Source organism: Rhinatrema bivittatum, chromosome 5 (genome assembly GCF_901001135.1).
Source record: "Rhinatrema bivittatum chromosome 5, aRhiBiv1.1, whole genome shotgun sequence".
NCBI classification, from domain to species: domain Eukaryota; kingdom Metazoa; phylum Chordata; class Amphibia; order Gymnophiona; family Rhinatrematidae; genus Rhinatrema; species Rhinatrema bivittatum.
The window spans coordinates 310217865-310240375 of record NC_042619.1 but is presented as its reverse complement, the minus strand read 5'-3'; the positions used below and the strand labels follow the sequence as shown (position 1 = coordinate 310240375).

Here is a 22511-nt window from a genome sequence, read left to right as displayed (position 1 = left end):
CTGGTTGCGGACCACGCTGATGGTTCCCAATACAGACTATTTAGAAGATTCAAACGAAGACTCCGGAGAGGCCTGCTCTGAAGGGCGCCCTTCACAGCCAATCAAGGCCAGGCACGGACCACACCGACGGAACAAGTTTTAAGATAGAGTTCATTTGTGATAATGGAGGCAGGTGCAATAGACTCAGAAGGTCCGGCAGGCTATAGGAGAAGGAAGGAAGCTCGGGGATGGGACTCGGAGCCAAGATCACTGAGGCAGGACTCAGTGAAGGAACACTGAGACGGGACTCAGTGCAATGGAGGATTAAAAGCCGGAAGCTTCAGGAGGTTGCGCTGCAGAGGACATGAAGATCAATACATGAAGACTGGATCCGAAGAGACCTTTGAAGCAGAAGATTAAGTTACGTGAAAACATCTGACAATGAAGATCAGGATGTGATGACATCAGGAGAAGAAGGTCAGGATGTGAAGACATCTGGAACACAGAAGCTTGACGAAACAGGAGACCAAGGAATGAAGAACATCTAGACAAAGATATGGGATCCCACATGGAATATAAGCCTTGAGAAGCTGGAAGACGATAACCCTAAGGAGGACTGGCTCCTTGCGAAGGCAAGGAAAGAATGAAGATTAAGCTTTTTATCCTGAAGAAGAGGCGACTCCTTGATGACATCAGAAGTGGACCTCCTCCCTCGCTGTCCCTTTAAGAAGGGGCGCGACTTCGCCCCTTAGGAGAAGGGGCAGGACCACGGACAGTGGCCCAGCTACGCTGAGGAGGAGAAGCAGGGCCCGGCGCTGAAACTAGGCCTCAGAGCAGGCCTCGAGATGATAGGCGGCTTCCCTGCCGCTGAAGATGGATCCCTGGCGGCTCCGGCTGCCAGGAGAAGCCGGGGCTGCGGCCCTCTCCCCTCGGAGGACCCGCAGTTAAGGCTAGCGACTTCCGGGCGCATAGGCATGTTGTTGGTGGCCTCTTGCCACATAGAGGTGCACCCGGACGGCATCCTGCCGCCGGGGAGGGCAGCAGCGATGTAAGCGGCCAGCGGGTCGCAGGACATGATGACGCGCGGCTCCTGCCGCGGAGGAAAGAGTCGGTGGCCTCCGGGCCGCTAGCTGTGCAGAAGCGTGGCTCCTGCCGCATGGAAAGGACATCAGCAGCCTCCGGGCTGCTAGAGAGGTAGCAACAGCGTGGCTCCAGCCGTGACAAAAGAGTAGCGTGGCTCTGGCTGTGATGGAAGTTAGACTGCTCTGAGCCGTGGGATGAGAAGAGAAAAAAAAAAGTGAAGAACCTGCAGGAAAGGCAGGTTTATAACACAACTACCTATCCCCACATCACCATGTGAGCCCACAAACCTTCACTGGGAAGACCAAGGGGCTCCGACTCCAGAGCCCATATCCTTTCGAGAACCTCAAGGGCGAAAGGACTGTGATTTGTGGAAGGGATGGGATCTTTGGGAAGAATCTCCCCTATAAGACCGAAAATACCGGTAGTCTCAAGAATGGCCACTCACCCAAGAAGTCCAGGAAACTGGCTTCTTATCTTCTGGCAAATGCAGGACATGGGTATCTCCCTATTTATTTGCCATTTTTTCCAATTTACTGCCTAACAAAAGCAAGCTTTTGAAAGGCAGCTTAGTCAGATTGGACTTTGAAATAGTATCTGTGGATCAGTTGCTCAGCCACAGTTGTTGCCTGGCCTCAATAACAAATAGCTCCACTGGCGGCTGTGCGTACCAAGTCACAGCCCACATCTGTTAAGAAGGCAGCTCCCAGTTTGACTATAAGTCCTAAATCAGACCCAATTCCACCAAACTCTTGACAAAGCCACAAGGTTGCCCGAGCTACCAAGGTGCAACAAGAAGCAATTTGCAAGTTCATTGTCACTGCCTCAAAGGCTTGCTTCAGGTTAGCCTCAAGCTTCCTATCCTGAGCATCCTTCCTCTAACAGGATGATGATACATTTCATGACAGAACACACCAAGGCATCCACCTTAGGGAAACAACTGCTGTCTGGTCTGTGGATCCAATGGCTATAAGCCCGCTAAGACGCGTCCTCCTTTAAAGGACGCTTCTGGTGTATTCCATTCCAGATCAATCAACTCTTGGATTGCATCCAAGAGGGGGAAGAAACAAGAAGCCTTGTGCAGGGTGACCAAAATAGGATCCTTCTTCTGTGTCCCTAAGGAGTCAGGCCTGGCCACTCTGAGGGTCTTCAGGGTCTAAGATATCAGACCTATAACTTATCCCTTTGAAAGAAATGTAGAAGAGTTCTATATGGGTCCAGATCTGGGGGAATATCCCCAGCCTCACCAGGAGAGCCCCCACCATCATCATTGTTATCCTGATCCAACTGCATTCAGGCTGTGTCAGACCACACTGTGCTACGGTGCTTGACCATGGAGACAGGCAGAGGAGCACTTGGAGCACCTGGACCTACCTTAGTAGGAACTGCCACTTCAGCAAACTGGCTCTGTAGAAATATCTGCAATCCCTGGAAGAATTCCACCTAGGAAAAGGAAGCCGGGTCCTTTACAGGTCCTGTAGGCCCGAATCTGATGTCCTGCGAGCCAGTGTCCCCTGAGGATTCGACCCACGGACCAATCAGGGGAAGAGTCACCCCTGCAGTGTCTCCCTCGACCCCATTCTCCTCAGATTGAGAAGATGGACCATCAGCAGCAAAATTGGAAGAAGGCAAATCTTCCTGAGCATTCAGGCAGTACTGACACAGGCTTAAAGAAATATCTGGCTGAATGGTTCTGATATGGCAGGCAGCACAGACAGATAGGTGCTTAGGTTTCTTTGCCACGAGTGCCATGCTATAAGCACACAGCCCGATGAAGGCAAAGAGTGCTACATAGACATTTCCTTTCCAACTTTTTTTTTCTTTTCTTCTTTTTCTCTGCTGGAGATGGAGAATACTGGTGGACTGATGTTGGGGCGAGACTATATAGCCGTGACATCAGCTTTTGCTCTGTCTCCATCTGCTGGCAGAGGTGCATGACCACACGTTGGGATTGACCTACCTAAACGCTAAGGAAGGGTTGCTATGTCATTATACGAAGGGCAGTTGGCCAATGTGTCAAGAGGGAGCACTCCTCTGAACCAGCTACAACTTGCAATTTTGAAGGGGGATACCTCTTCCTCTGGCAACGTGCAAATTCAGAGGGAAGAGGCTGGCGGCCTATCTGCCTAAGTGCAGCCATAGATTGGAGCAGAGATAAGGGGGCTGTATACCATATATCATAAGGAAAGTATCAGGGATAAATTATCAGGCGACGTGGGGACTGGCACACAAAGATTTTCCAGGTGCCTTCAGAGCCCTAGAGATTTAATTGAAATCCTTGAGTCTCTGGGTCAAATCCAGAACATTCCCAATTGTGGATGCAGGAGGCCTGGTTTGATCTCAGAAGGAGCTGGGGTTAGGCTGTGGTATGGCAAGAGGCCTGGCCTGATCTCAAATGGGAGTGTAGTATATAATTACACAAAGTTCTAAACCTGGAGATCTTGGTTTGATTCACCAATCCTCCTTGAGCAGGTCACTTAATATATTCATTCTCACACGCAAGACTGAAAACTTTCTGGGACTAACCCGTTCTAACCCTGTGGATTATTTTGTACATCATCGGCACCATATTATTAGTCTTAATTCACTACTGCTCTTAGCTGGCAAATGCACAGGCCTCTCATACTCCTGATTATAGCGCCACCATCTGTTAGTAACACAAACTGAAACTCTTTCTTGAATTCAATGCATTTTTTCTTTGTTTTCCATCATAGCACAAGAAGAATATACAGATATCTTAGCACCAACTGTGATAGGGCCTGCTGGTACCCTCTCCCCCCAACCCCATCACCCTATACAGAACATCCCCCATATACAGCACCATCTAGCATCTTGCTGTCATGCTGTACAGAGCATCACTAGAAGGTTCATGAAAATGCAGAATCCACAATGTGGCATCCTGCATCGTTATGCATTCTGCTCTATAGCTGCAATGCTTTCTCAGCACATCTCAAAGCGCATACCACGTGCCTCATGTCCACATTACAGGTTCGTGTTCAGCTGAGGGACAGGTTTGTGCAGAGGTGTGCATGCTGGCTGCACCTGCCATGTGGGCACAGGATACATTCTTTGGCGTAGCGAGCTATTGTGTACAATGGGATATGGCATTAAAGTAGTTGCAAGGGGTCGGGTGTGGTTGGGGGATTGGGCAGCAGCAGGCAAAAGGTGCCCGGAGAAGGGAGGGAAGGTAAAGGGACTGAAGGGCAGGGATGGAAGCTGCGGAGATGGGCTCTTCAAGGTGGTGGCGATGTGACTGAAGTATGTTGGATAGTTGAGCATTGTGCGCTCCTTGTATATGTCCTGAGGGAGTGTAGATGGGGTTAACATGACAGGGAATGTGGAGCCTGGTACCAATGGTTTGGGCTTGTTCACTAGTGGCTGGGTGAGTTTGGAGACTCCAGAGTCAGACTTGTCTTTCAGCTCCATCTCCTTCAGGCAAGGAGATGCTGCCCTCACATTTTTCCTGCAAGTGGCTTCGATCTCCTCCAGGCACCGCTTCCGAGCTGACGCAGGGCTGAAAGCATATGTCTGGAATACAGGTTGCACAGTGTTTGCCTTTCTGGCTGATGGTGATGAGGGCTGGGGGCTGGGCTTGGGATGAACCCTTGTGAGATGGGTCATGGGTGGAACCCAGCAAGCTTTGACATTAAGAAAGGGAGAATCTGGTTTGCCCCCGGAGGGGCAGGCAGGGGACAGACTCCAGGAACCCAGAGGCCTACTGGCCTGGCTGCAGCTTACAGCAGGCTGCTCCTGAGGTTCTCTCTTCTTGGGCTGCTTCATTAGAGGATCATGATGTAAATCCTTTCTGGATGTTGGAAAGACCGAGAGCTCTGTAAAGCCTCTGGAAGCAGGAACACACCACCCAAGATCTCGCAAGGGGTTGCAGCCAAAGGGCCTATAAAAATCACTTCTGTATGCATGGAAAGATCCGGTGAAGGCAGAGGAGGTGGGGGAGTGGCTCCCACAAAGCTTGTCACTAGAGTTCTGTGGATCTTTCCCAGTGCACCCTCCTCCCCCCACGCTGGAGGTAAGGGACGCAGGAGCGACATTTTTCAGGTGCTCCTCAGCACTGGGGCTTTTAGCCTGCAGATTGGTGGAAGGTCTGCTGGAGTCAGGGAGCTCCTCCTTGACTGGGGCACTCTGTTCTCCTGGACACAGGCTGCTGTGCTTCTTGCAATGGCACAAGACCCTAGCTTTGCTCGCCTGTGCCAGCAGTTTCTTTTTGGCGAGCGGAGACATGATGCCATGGGAGAAGAGGCTGGAGACAAGTCGCTGGGGTGGAGTAGAGCAGCACTGGGCCTCACCGGGGTCCTGAGAGTCAGACTGGGAATGAGGCCTGTTCCTGTCTCTGAAGCCTGTCTGTTGGTTACTCTTCTGGTTCTCCTCTTTGGCCGCCACAATGGATTCATGCTTTTCTTTCTCTACTGGAATCTGTATAAGCAAAACAAGAAAATAGATAAAAGGCACATGAGAACTGGAGATAAAATATGCAAAAGGATAATGAACTGGTGAAAAAGAAAGATCAATTTCTAGATAATAGCAAGAGAGAGATGCACAATTCTCATGATGTACAACCAGCCAGGAAACCAGCATAAAATAATGCCCTATAGACAGAGTGCCATATATCTCCATTGTCAAGGTGGACAGGCTGTGCCAGATCTGGTTTTAATTCACTGCATGCAGGGACATGTAATTCTTATTTCACTGTTGAGTTAATATAGTTACAAGGTAAATGAAGGCAGAAAAATATCAATTGTCCTATCCAATCTGCCCAGTTATTCCTGTTCACACTGCCAAGGATAAACCCCAGTTGCCAGTCACAGAGCGTGCCTGTAGGATATTACTCCTTATCTAAGACATTTTTTTGTTGTCTTCTTCCTTTGTACTCCATCTTTTAGGGTAGATGAGCATCTAAGATTCCCTGTACAGTTCATGCCCAGCAGCCACCCTTTCCATGTCTAACCACAAGCTTTGTAATAATCTAAATAGGTATCAGACTTCTAACATTTCATATTATTCATGTTACCATTCATTCTGGTAGCTCAAACACTCCTGAATCATTTGGGTAGAGGACTATAAATTCATGCCACTAAGTCTTGCTCTGCCTCTTTACTTTTTGCAAATAAGGATCCTCTGTGATTATCTTATGCCTTCTCGAAGTTCATTACTGTTTTAGTAGCTACCACCCTCTCCAGAAGGAGATTCCATACATCCACCATCCTTAACATGAAAAATATTTTCTGATGTTCCTAAGTCAGTATTCCTGGAGCCTCATACTTATGACCCCTTGTTCTGGAACTTCCTTTCCATTGAAAATAGTTTGTCTCAATCCTGCCTACTATGCAGCCCTCCCACCAGCAGAGATCATCAGTGATCTTCACTTGAGTCATTCTAATTCTTTGTATTAGCCCTACTTGATTTGCTATTCTTTGTGGCTTTCCAGGCCTTCTTGGTTTGTTCTGTGGTCTTCCAGACCTTCCTGCCTTGCTTTTGGCTTTCTTGGCCTTCCTGTCTTGCTCAGTAGCCTCCTTGGCCTTCTTGTCCTGCCTTGTGGCCTTCAGGCCTTCTAAGTTCACCTAGCCCAACCTTGTGGCCTGTTTGGGCCTTCTTGTTTATTGTTTGCTTGTTCTAGTCCTGTCCTTGTCCTGTCCTAGCTTAGTCTTGTCCTGTCCTGTCCAGTCCAGGCCTTGCCCTTGGTTGCATTGCTTTCAGTACCAGCCCTTGCTGTAGTCCTAAGCCTTGCCTCCTGTTCAAGTCCTTGTCTCCAGCCCTGCCTGCCTCCAAGACCCACTGTGTCTCCTGCTTCAGCCCTTCTCTCCAGCCCCGCCTATCTTCAGTGTCAGCCATGTCTCCAGTCAGGCTGTGCTTCTAGTACTGCTGTGTTTCCAGCTCCAGGTCCACTCTCCTGTTCCAGCTAAGTCCTGCCGGCCACCAGAACCTGAAGGCTCAATGTGAGGGGGAGGTAGCTGGTCCAGGCAAAAGATCCAGTCCGGCCTCGCCCCATAGTCTGGCTCTGTTCCTGTTAGGAGATAATCCCAGACACAGCCTGCCGGACCATGACATGGTTTACTTCTTGTGCATTAATATCTTTCAGGTATTTGAATGTCTCTTCTGTCCTCTAGGATAGATTTAGATTCTTAAGACTAATAGGATTTTTGATGCAGATCCCACACCATTCATTAGACCTTCTCTGGACTATTTGTCTATATCTGTTAATACTCCAGGCGACGTTTTACCAAAGACCTCTGCAATGGTATAATCATTTTTTATTTCTACTGGTTTCGGCTCTCCTCAGCATCCTTCTGACCACCTGCATCTGATATAATCACCACCTGCTTTGTGGACATCGGTATCTCATTCCCTCATTGCAGGGTAGTACCCTCATTTCTCAGTTTCAAATCTGAAAAAACTCAAACAGCATTAAAAACAAGTGGAAAAGTGCATGCCACAGGCATCGTGCAGATTCATGTTTCATATCGCTCACCTCTTCCGCCTGTCAAAAGCTTAGCAGTGTTGGCAGAAATTTGCAGTAGCAGTGGTGCCAACATTTCTTGTTCCTCCTCCAAAGACACTACTATTACTACTTTTTATCACTTAGGAAACAGTCCCTTTTCCGCAGAGCTTACAATCTAGTCAAGACAAATGTTCATGACAAACAGGAGTTAATGAGGAGATCGGTGTCACGGACTCCCGCTTCGCCTCCCAGCGGCAGATGCCATGGCACGGACGCCTGCTCCTCTCCTTCCCATCCAGGGTCCTTCTTTCCCTGGTGCGATGTCTGTGGCCCCTTTCTGCACACACACACACACACACACACCACTCACTTGTATGGACAGATAGACACAATCACATCCTCAGCAATAGGCACTCTTGCTTTTGCGAAACCCAGCTGTAATATGTCACTGGGTGCCTGCACACAGGGATGCCACACACCATCACCAGCGGGCTCCCTGAACTAACTGTGATGAGAAAGACAGAAAGAAAGAAAAAAAGGTGAAAGAATCCATCTGGAACTGAGAGGGGAGGAGCAGTGTGTGATCCTTGATTGGGAGACCCGCCCCCTCTGATGTCACTGAGGACTGTGACGGACGTTAAACGGTGCCAGGTCACCGGGTGCCTGCACACAGGGATGCCACACACCATCACCACCGGGCTCCCTGAAATAACTAACAGTGATGAGAAAGACAGAAAGAAAGAAAAAAAGGTGAAAGAATCCATCTGGAACTGAGAGGGGAGGGGCAGTGTGTGATCCTTGATTGGGAGACCCGCCCCCCTCTGATGTCACTGAGGACTGTGACGGACGTTAAAGCGCCAGAACACCAGGCGTCGTGCGCCGAAGGGGCTCGACAAAGGGGCACTCCCCTTTGTGTACCCCTTCGTGCATCCCGTAGTGTTAGCCATTCCCCATGTTCTTTTATATCCCTTGTTAACAATCCCCATATTTAAATGTTTAATGTATTTGACAAAGGTAACGCATAAGTTCCTGCAAATTTTGTTTAAATGTAAACCGATGTGATATGTAAAATCGAACACCGGTATATAAAAGTAAATAAATAAATAATAAATAAATAATAAGGCGCATTGGGAAACTGGGACTGCCTGTACCCCCTCGTGAGTTACCAAACCTGTAGCCCTCTCCGTCACATGGCGTGGGACTCATGGCCAGGTCCGGCCTCTTATGTGTCTACCAGGGCCCCTGGACATGTCTGCTGGTGGCCTCTGAACCCTGTGCTGTGCCTGCCCCCCCCCCCACCTCACCTGCTCGCAGTTCCTCTCCTTTCTCCTTTTCCCGTTCTTGTCTCTCGTCTTCTCTCCCTTTTCCTCGTCAAGTCTGTACCGTTTGCGAGGCTTGGCAGGTGGCGGGGGCTTCCCGTGTTCACCCTTTGTGTTCCAGACGTAGGGAAGGACCAGCCTGCAAGAGGTCAATTCACCCGTTAATTAACTCAGCACAGCCTGAGCGAAGAGGGGAAAGGAACAACTGCCTTGGCCTCGTATTCTCAGAAAGACTCTAGATTACAGTTTGCTGAAATGCTTTGCAAAGGTCTCTGAAACACATTGTATGAACGGCTTCTGAAGCAGTATACTATACATTTTGTGGGAAAGACTTATAAAGAAATATTGAGATTTGGGATACAGAGTGTCCTGCAAGACTTTTCTATGATCTGTTCAATGTTCTTCTTAGTGACAGAAAATCTGAATGTACCTGAGCGTTCTTGTGGTAGATGGAAGCAAGAATAGCATGGGACTGTGCTTGTGATGGGGAACAAATGCAGCAGGACAGTGGTTGTGACAGGGTACAGACAGACACAGTGGTTCCAGATAGGGGACAGCTAACGAGGATGGCACCCAAGATGGCGTGGGACAGCAACTGTGATGGGGCATGGCTAGAGATGAACGTGGCCCATGATGAGGGACAGATGGACAAGATGGTGCCTTCAGTGGGGACACATAGAGTGGGTTTGTGCTTTGATGGTGGATGGATAGAGCGAAATGGCGCCCGTGATTGGGATGGATAAAGTGGGACAAACGTCTGATGGAGGAGGGATAAAGCAGGATGGGCCTGTGCCAGGATGGCTAGCATAGGACAGCAACTATGAGAGGGGATGGCTCAATCAGGATGCTACCTGGGCTGGCTGGCTTGCACAGAAATGCTGCATGGTCTGGATGAATCGCACCAGATGCAGCCTTTAACAGCTGGATCGTACAGGATGCTGCTTAGGATGAATGAACTGCACCGGATGCTAGTACCTATGACAGACAGACAGATCACACAGTGCGCTATCTGGGATGGGCGGATCGTTTAGAACACTACCTCTCGTAGTGGCGTCGGGTGCAGGTAGCTGCACTGGTGCTTCCTGGACTTCCTCCCAGCTCATCATAAACATTTTTCCAAAGGCGTCTCCCGGTGACCTGCAGGGAGAAGAAAATCAGAGAGTAGTCATTGCTCTGATGCCCAAGGAAAGCAGGTCATGGAATCCTGAATTGGGCAGATTCTTCTTACTTATAAAAAATACTAAATATGGTTTCCTTTTCAACAGGGAACAGCTTTTGTAGACAAAATTGCTTTTTTTCTGTACACCAGGAGGTCGATATTAGGAGGCCGGGGGGGGGGGGGGGGGGGGGCAGGAAAGTTACCCTGATAACTTTACCCAAATATTCAGCAGAATATAGCTAGATAATTGCTCCAGTGGATACCCTCAGATAAAGCCTGTTTATAGTCTATCTGGGTAACTTTAGGACAGGTCTTTATCTTTATCTGAACTTAATTACTCACCCTTCAGGTAATCATCAAAGCAATGGCTACCCGAAGGATGAGGTTAACATTCATTTTATACTCAGTACAAACGCCAAAGCATATTTAAAAATACATTACAGTCAAGTCCCAATCAACATCCCCACTTCCTACACCCTCCCCTTTCCTTAAAATCCTTATCCTTCATTGCCTGTAACTCCTGCGCTTATTCCTAACCCAACTGTTGGTTGAGTAACCAAGTCTTAAGCTGTTTTTCTGAAATTCAAGAAATTCCCTTCTCTCATTTCTATTGGCAATTTATTCCGCACTGATGGCCCATGATAACTGAAGGCAGTCTATTGTGCTATCATCAGTTTAACACTAAAGATGATAGTTCTAAAAGCAACCGGGATCAGCTCAGATCCTGCATGGGAACATACAACATTTGGCAAGTATATTTTCCAAATAGTTTGGCAAACCATGATGAACCCATTTAAAAATCAATGTTAATACTTTAAAACAGATCCTGGCCTCGATTGGCAGCCAGTGAAGTTCCCGTACAATTGGAGTGATGCAATTTCCTAGCTCCAATCAGCATTCATGTTGCCATATTTTGGACTAGCTGGAGGCGCTTTAACATATAGTAACGAAGGCAGAAAAAGACCAAATGATTCATCCAGTCTGCCCAGCAGGTTTCTTAGGGTAGTAATTGCTGCTCCATGCTGGTTACCCCCATGCCTTATGTTAAGGGTAGTAATATTTACAATCAAAACCAAGTAACTGTCTAGCCCATAACAAAATTACTAAAGGGTGAGCAGCCTTCTTGATAATTCAGACAATTCTGCTTGAATGCGCTTTGCTTTTTGACTTGGCCGTAGAAGCCGTCCTGCGCTTTTTCCCATATGTCTGCGTATCGGTGCCCTGGACCGTAAAAGTTAGGGCGCAGCGTTGGCTGTCATCTGAATCCAATTCCTCTTCACACCCCCCCCCCCCCCCCCATCAAAGCTTTAGACTAATTCCTGCCAATCCTTAGTATAGTGAATTGCAATAGTCTACTCTGTTATTGATACATGAATGAATTACAGTTTCCAGATCCTTACAGGGTAAGTAATGCCATGCTTGTCTAATTAGTCAGAACACAGAATAATGACTGCACTACTACAGAAACTTGGGATTTCGTTGTGAACTTATTATCCAATTTTACCCATAAGCTTGTCGCATTTTCTTTAGACTAGATCGCCATACCTAACACCTCTAGGTTTGTAAACAATGGCCTAGCTCTTCAACTCACGCACAAGGCCTCTGTTTTATCAGATTTAAACTGTGTCTCTCTTCTAACCATTTAGCTATATCATTGACACAAATTCAGTCTGGCAAAGCCTGGAGGTATCCACAAATACAAACAATGGTGTATTCTTTGAAAACTTTAATATACATTTACAAATCCCACTATAAATCCATACAGCAATGCATAGCTTAAAAAAGTTGTGTGTTATGCATTGCTCTATGGATTTATAGTGGGTTTTGGTATTGTGGTTTGTTTTTTTTAAGTTATGTATTATGCATTGCTGTATGGATTTATGCTGAGATTTCTAAATGTATATTAGTTTTCAAAAAATACACCATTTTTTGTATTTGTGGATACTGATATGTAAATGATGTGATGTTGATTACCCTTGTTTTTTTACCGTGAAGCCTGGAGGTATTTATTTATGTATTTAAAACCTTTTTTATACCGGTGTTAGTGTGAACATCACATCAGTTTACAATATAACAAAATGAATAGAAAATACAGTTAACAAGGGAATAAAACAGGTGGGCAAAGAGAAATGCGGGAAAGCAGCATAGAAAGATAGTACAACTGGTGTAGAGTTCTTAACATAGGTAACTATTGGAACATATCATGTTGGATAATATCATGAATGCTAGTTATTATATACATTATATACATTAATAGAACCTAAAGATCACAGTGTACGATGGTAGAAGAAGATGATTGTTGCGGTATAAATGGCGGGAAAGTCTAACTGGGAAGAAGGGATATTTCTTTCCAGCCCGTTTCTGGGGTCTGTCAGATTTCCCGATGGGGCGGGGTTCACGGACGTTTTGTACCTGGGCGGACAAGGGGCTCCAACGGGTCCAACAGGTTTGGGAAGCGGGAAAGGCGAAGTCCTTTTCTCAGTTACAGAGGGAGTTTCATTTGCCTGACGGGGATTTCTTAGCTTATGCCCAAGTCCCTAAGGACCTCCTTTCTGGAGGTCCTTAGGGACCTCCAGAAAGGAGTCTCATTGATGGAAAATGTCTGTGTCTCATTGAAACGATCACCTAAATTGATGTCCAAACTATACAAACTCTTGGAAGATACTGAAGTGTACCAGGCCTCACACCTTCAGGCCTGGACGCGTGACTTAGGGGGGGGCTTGGGACAAGGAACGCTGGGAACACTTGCTTTCTGAGTCTGGGGCGATATGCTATGTCCACAAATATGATTGAAAACGAATATAAAATGCTGTATCGGTGGCATCTCTGTCCCGGGACTTTAGCAAAGTGGTACCCGGCACTCTCAGATAGGTGTTGGCGATGTGTGGATGCGGAGGGGACCTTTGCTCATATGTGATGGTCCTGCCCTGTCCTACGTACATTTTGGACAAAGGTGCAGGGACTCGCGACAGCTCTAGTGGGTAGGGAACCAAGATTATGCCCGGAGTTGTGGCTTCTGGGTCTATGGCAAGAGGAGCAGGGCTTGCGCAATACTAGATTATTGCGCTATTTGGCGATAGCTACCAGATCGTGGATTGCCCAGTGGTGGAAAAAGCAGGAGTCACCGCCTTTGCAGCTGGTTATCACCAGACTCAAAGGAATCAAAACGATGGAAAAAATATCTGCCTTCCGGAGGGATCGGATGGTCAAGTATGCACAGATTTGGGACCCCTTTGAACAATGGCTGTTGAAACATGAGGGAAGGGGAGGGCCTTCGCACGGTAACTCAGTGCTAGACGGGGTGACTCCTCCAAACTAAGTATCATTCATATCATTGTTGCTGGTGGTTTATGAGTGCACTCTATTGCTTCTTGTAATGTACAGTGTTGGCTCTTAGGATCTTTGCAATCTCTCCTAATAGCCTGTTTGCTTAATTTTGCTTATTTTTGCTTATTCTTGTAGCTTACTGTGGTGGACTAATGTTGGGGATAATGTTCAATGCAGGTTCTGGGCTAGGGGGAAGGGGACGGGAGGGGAAGGGGGGGGGGGAAGGGTTTATACATGGAAATGTTTGGGTGACTGGACAGTCCTGTGTGGGCTGAAGCTGTATGACACATTTCTGGCTTGTATATTTACTGTTGTCCAAATAAAATGTTTAATTACAAAAAAAAAAGAAGAAGATGATTGATGGTTATAGCCATGTGGTTAGAGCTGTGGTCTAAGAACCATGGAAGCCAAGGTTCAAATCCCACTGCTGCTCCTTGGGCAAGTCACTTTATCCTCCATTGCCTCAGATTGTTGTCCCACAATCGGCAGCACTCACTCCAGGACACAGGCTGACTTCTTTCACCACTGACATTCCTGGGCATCCCTGGCAGCACTCATCCCCTGTCCCTTGGGCTTCCCTAGGTGCATGTGCATGCTTGGTGCAGCACCCTTTCTAGTCCCTGCGGTGGGAAACAGCCTGACTGATGCGTTGTGATGACATCACGTGGCTGGGTATAAAGGTCTCAGCAATAGGTCTTCCTGCTTGGTTGCAGAATGTGTTGCTCCTGTCTTCCTGATCCTGCCTTGGTTCCTGTTCTTGCCTCGACCAGCCTTCCAGTTCCTCCAGCCTATCTTCAGTACAGACCTCTGCTATGGACCCGGATTATTCTGCTGCCTGTCACTGACCTTAGCTATGGACTTCGCTTATGTCTTGCTGGCTACCCACCTTGACCTCTTCTTTGTTACTGGTAACTCTCTTAAGTTGTTTGTCCTGACCTTGGCCCAGCCTTGGACTATCATATCCTATACGCCCTGTGGTTTCCCTCGCCTAAGTCCAGTTGGGGCCTGGAACCCATGGGGAATGGGGCTGGAATAAGTGAAGCTCCAGTCTTGTCTCAGCCCAGGGCTTGTTCACCAGCCTAGTAGGGCCTAGTAGGTTCACCTACTAGGCTGCATCAATCAGGAAACCCATGCAAGGGGTGGGGCGCCCTATTGAAAATTCAATGCCAAATTTGTTTGTGATGATAGTCTTATATGGTAAGAGCCACTGGCGGAAGCACTTATTAAGTTACAACACAAACCAGAGTGAGCAGTATTTAGGCTCTTTAGGCTCACATCCGGCAGCAGTTCAAAGGTCATCTGCTTGCATACAGCTCCCGCCAGCAACAATGAGTGATCTCCAACAGTGAACCTTTGACCTGTTGCTGGATGTGTGCCTAGAGAGTCTTCCTTTCTGTACTCTCTGGTTTGTGTTGTAACTTAATAGGTGCTACTACTGGTGTCTCTTACCATATGAGTGTCAAGTTTGGCAATGAAGACCATGCGATGAGATGGACTGAGCGTGGAGTTGTAAACCCTTGCATCTTAACAATCTTATACAGTATGACAGATATATATTACATTTCAATTAAGCATTTTATTGTGTCAAAAAATACAAGACTTTGACTCAGAGTATTAACTTTAAGGTCATATTCTGTATCTATGGGGAAAATGCTTAATGGACAAATAGGTGCTAGCATTCAATCATTTAACATAGAAGCATAGAATATGACAGCAGTTAAAGATCATAAGGGCCCATCTAGTCTGCCCTTCTCAAATTTACTATCCTTTCCCCTTCCTATGAGATCCTCTGTGCTTGTCCCATGTGTTCTTGGGCTCTGATACTGTTTTCGTCTCCACCACCTCCAATGGGAGGCCGCTCCGTGCATTCATACCCTCTTTGTAAAGAAATATTTCCTTAGATTACTCCTGAGTCTTCCCCATGACTCCTCATTCCAGAGCCTTCTTTCTGTGGTGTATGGAAACCTTGGAGGTATGTGAATGTGTTTGTCACACCTGCGCTCTCTAATTTCCTTGAGGGTGTTCGGGCTTTAGAGCCTTACAGCTCTCCCCATACAGCGCTGGTGCGGGGGTATTAGGCACCCTAGGTGAACCTTCTGCCTTGCATCCCCTCCCCCTCTGTCCTAGGCCAGGCCCCAGCTCCGGCCCCGACCTCATTCACTCAGACAGGCCCCCCTCTCTTATCTCATTCACACACGCACCCTTCCACAGGCTCCATCCCTCTCCCTCACTAACACCATTGCTCTCTCATACACACACAGTCCCTCTTACTCAAACACACACACGGAGGCGCTGTTTGTGGCCCACCCAGACTCTGCTCCTCTCGGCTGTGAGTGGCATGGGCTCTGCTCGCGGCCCCATATGGCTGTTTGCCCCTCCCTAATGGCTGGCGCCTAGTTTGCCTATTGGGATGCACCGGCCCTGACCCCATATGTTTTATGGTGTTGACTATATAACAAGGTGCCCTTTGGACTGATTCTGTCTGGTTTATATCCTTTGGTAGATGTGATCTCCAGAATTGTACATGGTGTTCTAAGGTACTTATGTACTAAGCATTTTTCCCCAGAGACATAAAATGAGAACAATGCTTCAGTACATCAAGCTCTAAATGAAGTCTCACCAGAAATTTATTGAGAGTCAATATCACCTCTTTTTTCCCTGCTGGCTATTCCTCTCCCTACGCACCCAAAGCCGCCTCCTGGCTTTTGCTGCTGCCTTATTAACCTGTCTGGCCACCTTAGGATCATCAGATATGATCATTTCCAGCTCCTTCTCTTGTTTTATGCACTTGAAGATGGAAAGATAATTAATACATTTGTTAATGTGAAGCAGATTATCAATAAGGAATAATTAAATTGTGTATTTGAGGCCCAAAATGAGTTCTGTGCTGTTTCATTGTCTGTGGGGGAACTTTACAGGTAGAAGGTCACACAAGAAGTCACTGACAGAGCCAGGATTAGAACTCAGAAACCAAGAGTTCTCTGCACAAAGCAGCAACAGCTAAAACAAAAGCCTGTAGAGGATCCTCAGTCTGAGCTCCAAGACCTGCCCCAGGGATGTGAGGACCGGCAGACACGAGGGAGGAACAATGTCACTGCGAAGAGCAAAGCAATCTCCATGGGGCTGGCACTTCCAGAGCAGAGCAGCCAAAGATAGAAACAATCTGTGCAGGACTGGTACACCCAGCGTGGAGCTGCCCACTCCCTGATTGTTCTCTTACCAGCTCATAGCCCCCAAGTTTCTCCACGGCCTGGTATATCCTCCAGAGATTAACTAAAGACAGAAGAAAGAGCCAGAGTCAGGGGTAACAGACTTCCATGCCTAGAGAGGCAAGTGAGGTTATTTTAATTCCTAACTGTCCCTTCCAGGGACATCTGTGAGCAACATCAAACAAACAATCACCCTGTCCATTGAGTAAGCTACATCTACTTCAAACTTTCCCTTCTCGTTTTTTTTTTTCCTGCTACTAGCTGGCTTTGACGGGGCATTGCAGTCCTGGTGAGTACAGACTGGATAGTGAGGAGCTCTGCTGCTTACGCAGACAGGGCACTGCTGTGAGGAAGCTCACACTGCTGCACTCCTGGCGATCACAGACAGGGAACTTAAGTGGGAAGCTCACACTGCTGTAGTCCCAGCTTACATAAACAAGGTGCTGTTGAGAGGAAGCTACACCTCACATAAGTGGCATGAGGGAGGAAGGGAGATCCCAGGGAATGGGAGGTTGTTACAAGTTGGGAAGCCAACTCTGGGGAGGAAGACAGTTGTGAACAGGCTGGCATACATACTTTGCTTGAAGCCAAGATGTGGGACCCTCTCGATGGGTGTATTTCGCTCCTTCATAAAGTTATAGAGATTGACAAGGAAAGTCTGCTCCTCTTCTCTCTCCTGGTCCAATTGCTTATCCCCTTCCTCTTCTGAGGGCCGCTTGTCCAGCCTAGAGCTGCCTTCCAGGGAGCCCTAGGGAGAGAGCATGGTGGTGAGGCTAGCAGTTCAGGCAGCGTTGTGCGTCCAGCATCTCTCCCATGCACGGAATTATTTTCTACCACCAAGGACTGATGCCTTGAGCTTCAAAACAGCACCAATCAGTACATAGCACTGAAGAGGAAGATACTTCCAGCCAGGACACCTTCAGCGAGCATAGGATTGCAGTGCACACGTCACCGTCACAAAGACAGCTCCAGCAACCACAATGCACATTGTCCTTAGAGAGTGGAAGACAGGAGCAGTCCCAGCCACTGTGGTGTGCATGTCACAAGTGCAGGACAGAGACAGTCCCAGTCACTGTGTGCACATTCAACCTCAGAGAATCCAGGACAGAGACTACAGAACAGAATCAACCCCAGTCCCTGAGGCACGCTGTCAATCACCTTTCCTTCCTCGGAGTGAACACCAGTTACCATTATGCTCTGTTGCCTATCATTCAACCAGTTCTTAGCCCAGTTTATTGGTTTATTTATATCAATTTGTGACTTGTCTTTCTAAGAGGTATGCTCAAGGAGTTATATAACATAGAATTTGAATATTAACAACCCAATTCCCTAAATATATAAAATATTAATACTAAAATAATAATATCAAAACAATAATAATTCAACAACTGATAGAAAACATAGAAAAAACTTCAAGGAGAATAAATAAAACTCCTGAAACAAAAATATAACCTAAAATATAAAACCACTCAGTCCATATCAACATCTGAGTCATCAACACAGATGCAGGGAAACTAAAACATTAAAAAAACAGCCTAAAATATGGACAGCAGAAACTGAGCAGACTAGATGGGACAGTTGATCTTTTTCATCCATCCTCTACTATGTTATCTTACTCTGTAAAGTCCCAAGATTGGGTAATCAACCCATAAATGTTTTGCATATGGCTTTTGCAAGCTGTAGATAGATAACTTGATATTTTAAGAGCTGATCCAGTTTTTTCTGTAAGGCTACCTCTTAGTAGTGCGGTAATTCCAGCTATGCAAAAAAAAAACAAAACCGAAAGAAAAAAAATCTTTTAGAGGTCAATATTCAGTAAAAAGGTCAGTGGAAAATTTATCCGGCTAAAACTAGCCAGATAATTTGTTCTGTATATTCAGTGGGATAAGCGACCCACTGAATATATTTGGCTAAAAGACTATCCCCATCATTCATCAAAAAACCATGTGTTTTGAGAGAGAGAGTGTGAGTATCTACAAGAGCCACATAGTAGTTAAGTATTTATAACTCTATAGGAAGGCCACCTGATAGGTCGAGGTGATGTGTTACTGGTGGTTTAGGGTTTAGGGGCCAGTTTCACATGTAGAGTGAGATGTACAAACAGCACAATACACCTTGGTGAAGTTTTGACGTCATTTGGAGTGAGGAAAGTCTCCAAAAGATGAAATTTTGTACTATGTTCTCTTACCCTAGCTTGATGGTACCGTTATCGAGCCATCTTAAAAAATATCCGTTAAATAGCGCCGCCACATAACAAAAAAATATAGCAGTAAAGGGGCCTGTGGCCCAATCCCCTCCGTTCCCTTCAAAATTTCCAATAATTCCTTGTCAGGCCATGCACCCACCACCCCCCAAACCCCTCCTAAATATGTGATCTGCAAGCCGGCCTCCCCCAAACCTTTCCCGTTTCAGTACAAATATGTTCATTAAGGCTGGCCCCCAGACCTCCTACCCTCAGTGACTGACCCAGGCCATCTCTCCCCCCTCTCCTGTATCCCTCCCCATCATCCCCAATATTGGAAAATCCCTGCTGGGAGTGAGGCACAAGTTTTACCTGTTTCCGGTGCTCCAGCATTGCCTCTGACATTAGAAGCACGGGAAGCATAAACTTTACCTGCAGTTTACATTTCCAGCACTAGAAGCAGCTGCTTTTCAGAACATGAAACAACTACTGCCCTCAGACTCTCTGCTTACTCACTGCGATGCCTCGACACGTGCTATTGAGGCTGTGCTGAGTCATGCCATGCCAGAGGGTACAGTGGCACCAATTGCTTACTATTCTCGAGCCTAGTCATCATTTGAACAGAATTAAGCTCAGCTTGATAGAGAGGAACTTTCCCTCAGGCCGATACAGAATGGTGCGATCGGCTGAGCGTTTAGCCCCCATTTGGCCGCGCGTTTTGGACGCGCTAATATTACCCCTTACACTGGAAAACGTGCGGCCAACCCCCCTGAAACTAATAGCACTCATCACATGCAAATGCATGTTGATGAGCCTATTAGTTAGTCATCCAAAATACAGGCAGGCGTTAATTTCAGAAGGCACCGGGCAAGTGTACAGAAAAGCAGAAAAAAATTAAAAATCTGCCTGCGGGTTGGAAAACGGACACTCAATTTTGCCTGTGGGTTCGACAACCGACACTGGTAAAATTAAGCGTCGGTTGTCAGACCTGCTGACAGCCGCCGCTTACGCTAATAAGGAGGCGCTAGGGACGCGCTAGTGTCCAAAGCACCTCCTTATTAGCGCGGGCCCTAATTTAAATAAATAATCGCGTGCCCAGGAGAGGTGCCTGGGCGCGCATCGGGAGAGCGGGCGCTCGCCTCGAAGTGCCGGCTCTCCCGCGGAGTTTACTGAATGGGCCTATTTGGTAGCTGGGATTAAGAAGTTCCACAACAACATGTATAGAGAGGCTTTTGAAATTCGTACTGACCACAAATCTCTGAAGGGCATATTCTCCAAAGCCAAGTCCTCAAGCCTTGTCACCACAGATGCAGCCTTGAATATTATGCTAAATACTAGAGATGTGAATCGTGTGCCCGATCGTCTTAATGATCAGGTTCGGATGGTGGGAGGGAAAAATCGGATCGTTAGAGATTGTGAATTGGAATCGTTCCGATTCCAATTCACATTGTTAAATTTTTAGTGAGGCCTGAGCAGATAAACAAAACCCCACCGACCCCCCCCCCTCCCAAAAAAAATGTTAAATTACCTGGTGGTCCAGTTGGGGGGGGGGGGGGGGGCCTGGCGCGATCTCCCGCTCTCGGGCCATCGGCGCCATTTTGGCTACAACTGATAAAAAGGTGCTGATGGCCCGAAAAAAAACCCCCACCCCCGACCCTTTTCAAATTACCCCTTTGCTTCTCCCACCCTCCCGACCCCCCCCAAAAACCTTTTAGATCGCCTTTGCCCTTACCTTGTCACAGGGAGCGACGGTCGCTCCCTGTGACAAGGTAAGGGCAAAGGCGATCGGCGCCATTTTGAAACCTCCAGCACCGGCACCGGCACGATTGAAGGGATGGCTCCTGGACCCCCCACTAGACCACCAGGTACATCTAAAAGGTTTTTGGGGGGGGTCGGGAGGGTGGGAGAAGCAAAGGGGTAATTTGAAAAGGGTCGGAGGTGGGTTTTTTTTTTCGGGCCATCGGCGCCTTTTTATCAGTGGTAGCCAAAATGGCGCCGATGGCCCGAGAGCGGGAGATCGTGCCGGGGACCCCCCCCCCCCCACTGGACCACCAGGTAATTTAACATTTTGGGGGGGTTCGGGAGGGTGGGGGAGTGTAAGGAATTTGTTCTAAAAGGTCGGGGTGGGTTTAGAGGTTGTGTTGGTGTGCCGGTTTTCCCACCCTCCCCCAAATAATTCCCGTGCCCTATTTAACGTTACAATATAAATGCTCCTGACGATAAATCGTGGGCATTTGTATTGTATCGTGTACTCTAACGGTTTAGAACGATTTTAAAATTATCGGACAATAATTTTAATCGTTCAAAAACGATTCACATCCCTACTAAATACCCAGGATTATATATTGGAGTTCAAACCTGGTAAAAGCAATTGCCCAGGCTGATGCCTTGAGCTACCTACCGCTACGGGTACCAGACTTTGTTGTTTTACCTCTGGCCGAAGTTTTGTTTCTAGAAAGTCTTCCTGATGCTCCCTTCCAGGCCACCCAGATAGCTAGCTGACTGCAAAGAACCCTGACCTGGCTCGTGTCCTGAACTGGGTACGGAAGGGATGATCAAGTGGTAAACTGCCTGAGGAATTTCAGCCTGAAAGGGGTGTCTCCCCTGGGGAAACCAAAGGTCAGGTCATGCTAGCTGTGTTACATGCCACACATCCTGGAGTTGTGTGTAATAATTTATTACAAAGACTTTACGATTCTGTAATTGCAGGAAAGTCTGGACTATGATTTACAAAATTTGTAATGGGACGTTTGCAGCAAGTTTAGGTGGGAAAAGATGTCAAATTGGATCCCTATAAGGTCAGGTACCTCAGGGATCTTTCTCATCACAGCTTTTATTCAAAATATTTTTAACCCCTTTGTGTCGGTGTTTGGAGGGTCTGGGGGATTAATTGTAGATAACCTGCGGATGATTTGCAGTTTGTATTTTCAGTGCGCATTACAGTGGAGGAAACTAGTAAATCTATTGCAACAGTTGTGGAAAGAGTAAAGGGTTGGCCTAAGGAAAATGGCCTGGTTTGGAACATTTCTGAGACTGAGTTTTTACCTATTTCATGTAGGGATGATTTTTGTTTTCCTTCCAAAATAAGAACAGATAATGTAGAGAGAGTACCTGGGAAGCTGGCCCGTAATCTGCGCGTTTATTTGGATGAGTCACTATCGTTCCAGTACCAATTACGGAGGGTGGTAAAAGTGGGCTTCTTTAAGTTATGGAAGTTACGTCATCTCTACGTTATTTATTGGAGGAAAATAATTTTAGGACATGAATTCATTCTTTTGTTCTTTCAGCATTGGATTATGGCAGTGCCCTTTATTTAAGACTACCAATGCTCATTGCAACTTTTGTTAAGTGCAGCGGCTTGGTTGGCAGTTCGAAGTTCTTTATGGTATTACATAACACCAATATTATGTAAGCCTCATTGGTTGCCGATTGAGCAAAGAATCAAATTTAAACTTCTGACTTTAGGTCATCAAGTGATTTATGGAATTATTTGGATGTATTTGAGAGCTTTGTTTTCTTTATTTTAACCAAAGTGGGCTTTGCGATCTATCGGCCAGCAGCTGTTGAGTGTTGTGGTAGTATCTAGCACAAAATTACAGCGTACATGGAATCGTGCTTTTTCTTTTATGGCCACAGCCCTTTGGAATGATTCTCCTGCAAATTTGCTCCTACAAACAGATTATAAAAATTTTAGAAAGGTTTTAAGGGCTCATTTATAAGGTGAGGCATTTGGTAGTTTGTGCTTTAATTATTTTGTTTATATGAATTGTTTGCATTATGTATATGAGTGATTTTATTTGAT

At 46.8% G+C, this 22511-nt stretch overlaps 1 protein-coding gene across 2 annotated transcripts in view; it reads right to left on the bottom strand.

The window, feature by feature from the left end:
• Window positions 1-3748: 3748 nt before the first annotated feature.
• LOC115092893 (AT-rich interactive domain-containing protein 5A-like) overlaps window positions 3749-22511 on the bottom strand; it is a 45901-nt gene continuing 27138 nt past the window's right edge. Inside the window, exons 3-7 of one of the 2 annotated variants that reach the window (XM_029604301.1) lie at window positions 17104-17275; window positions 16539-16591; window positions 9872-9969; window positions 8818-8971; window positions 3749-5490 (exon numbers count right to left, since the gene is read on the bottom strand). In XM_029604301.1, coding sequence (XP_029460161.1) covers window positions 4042-5490; window positions 8818-8971; window positions 9872-9969; window positions 16539-16591; window positions 17104-17275 — 1926 coding nt within the window. In that variant the 3' untranslated portion in view covers window positions 3749-4041. The remainder of the gene's footprint in view (window positions 5491-8817; window positions 8972-9871; window positions 9970-16538; window positions 16592-17103; window positions 17276-22511) is intronic. The other variant, XM_029604302.1, reaches the window with a different exon arrangement.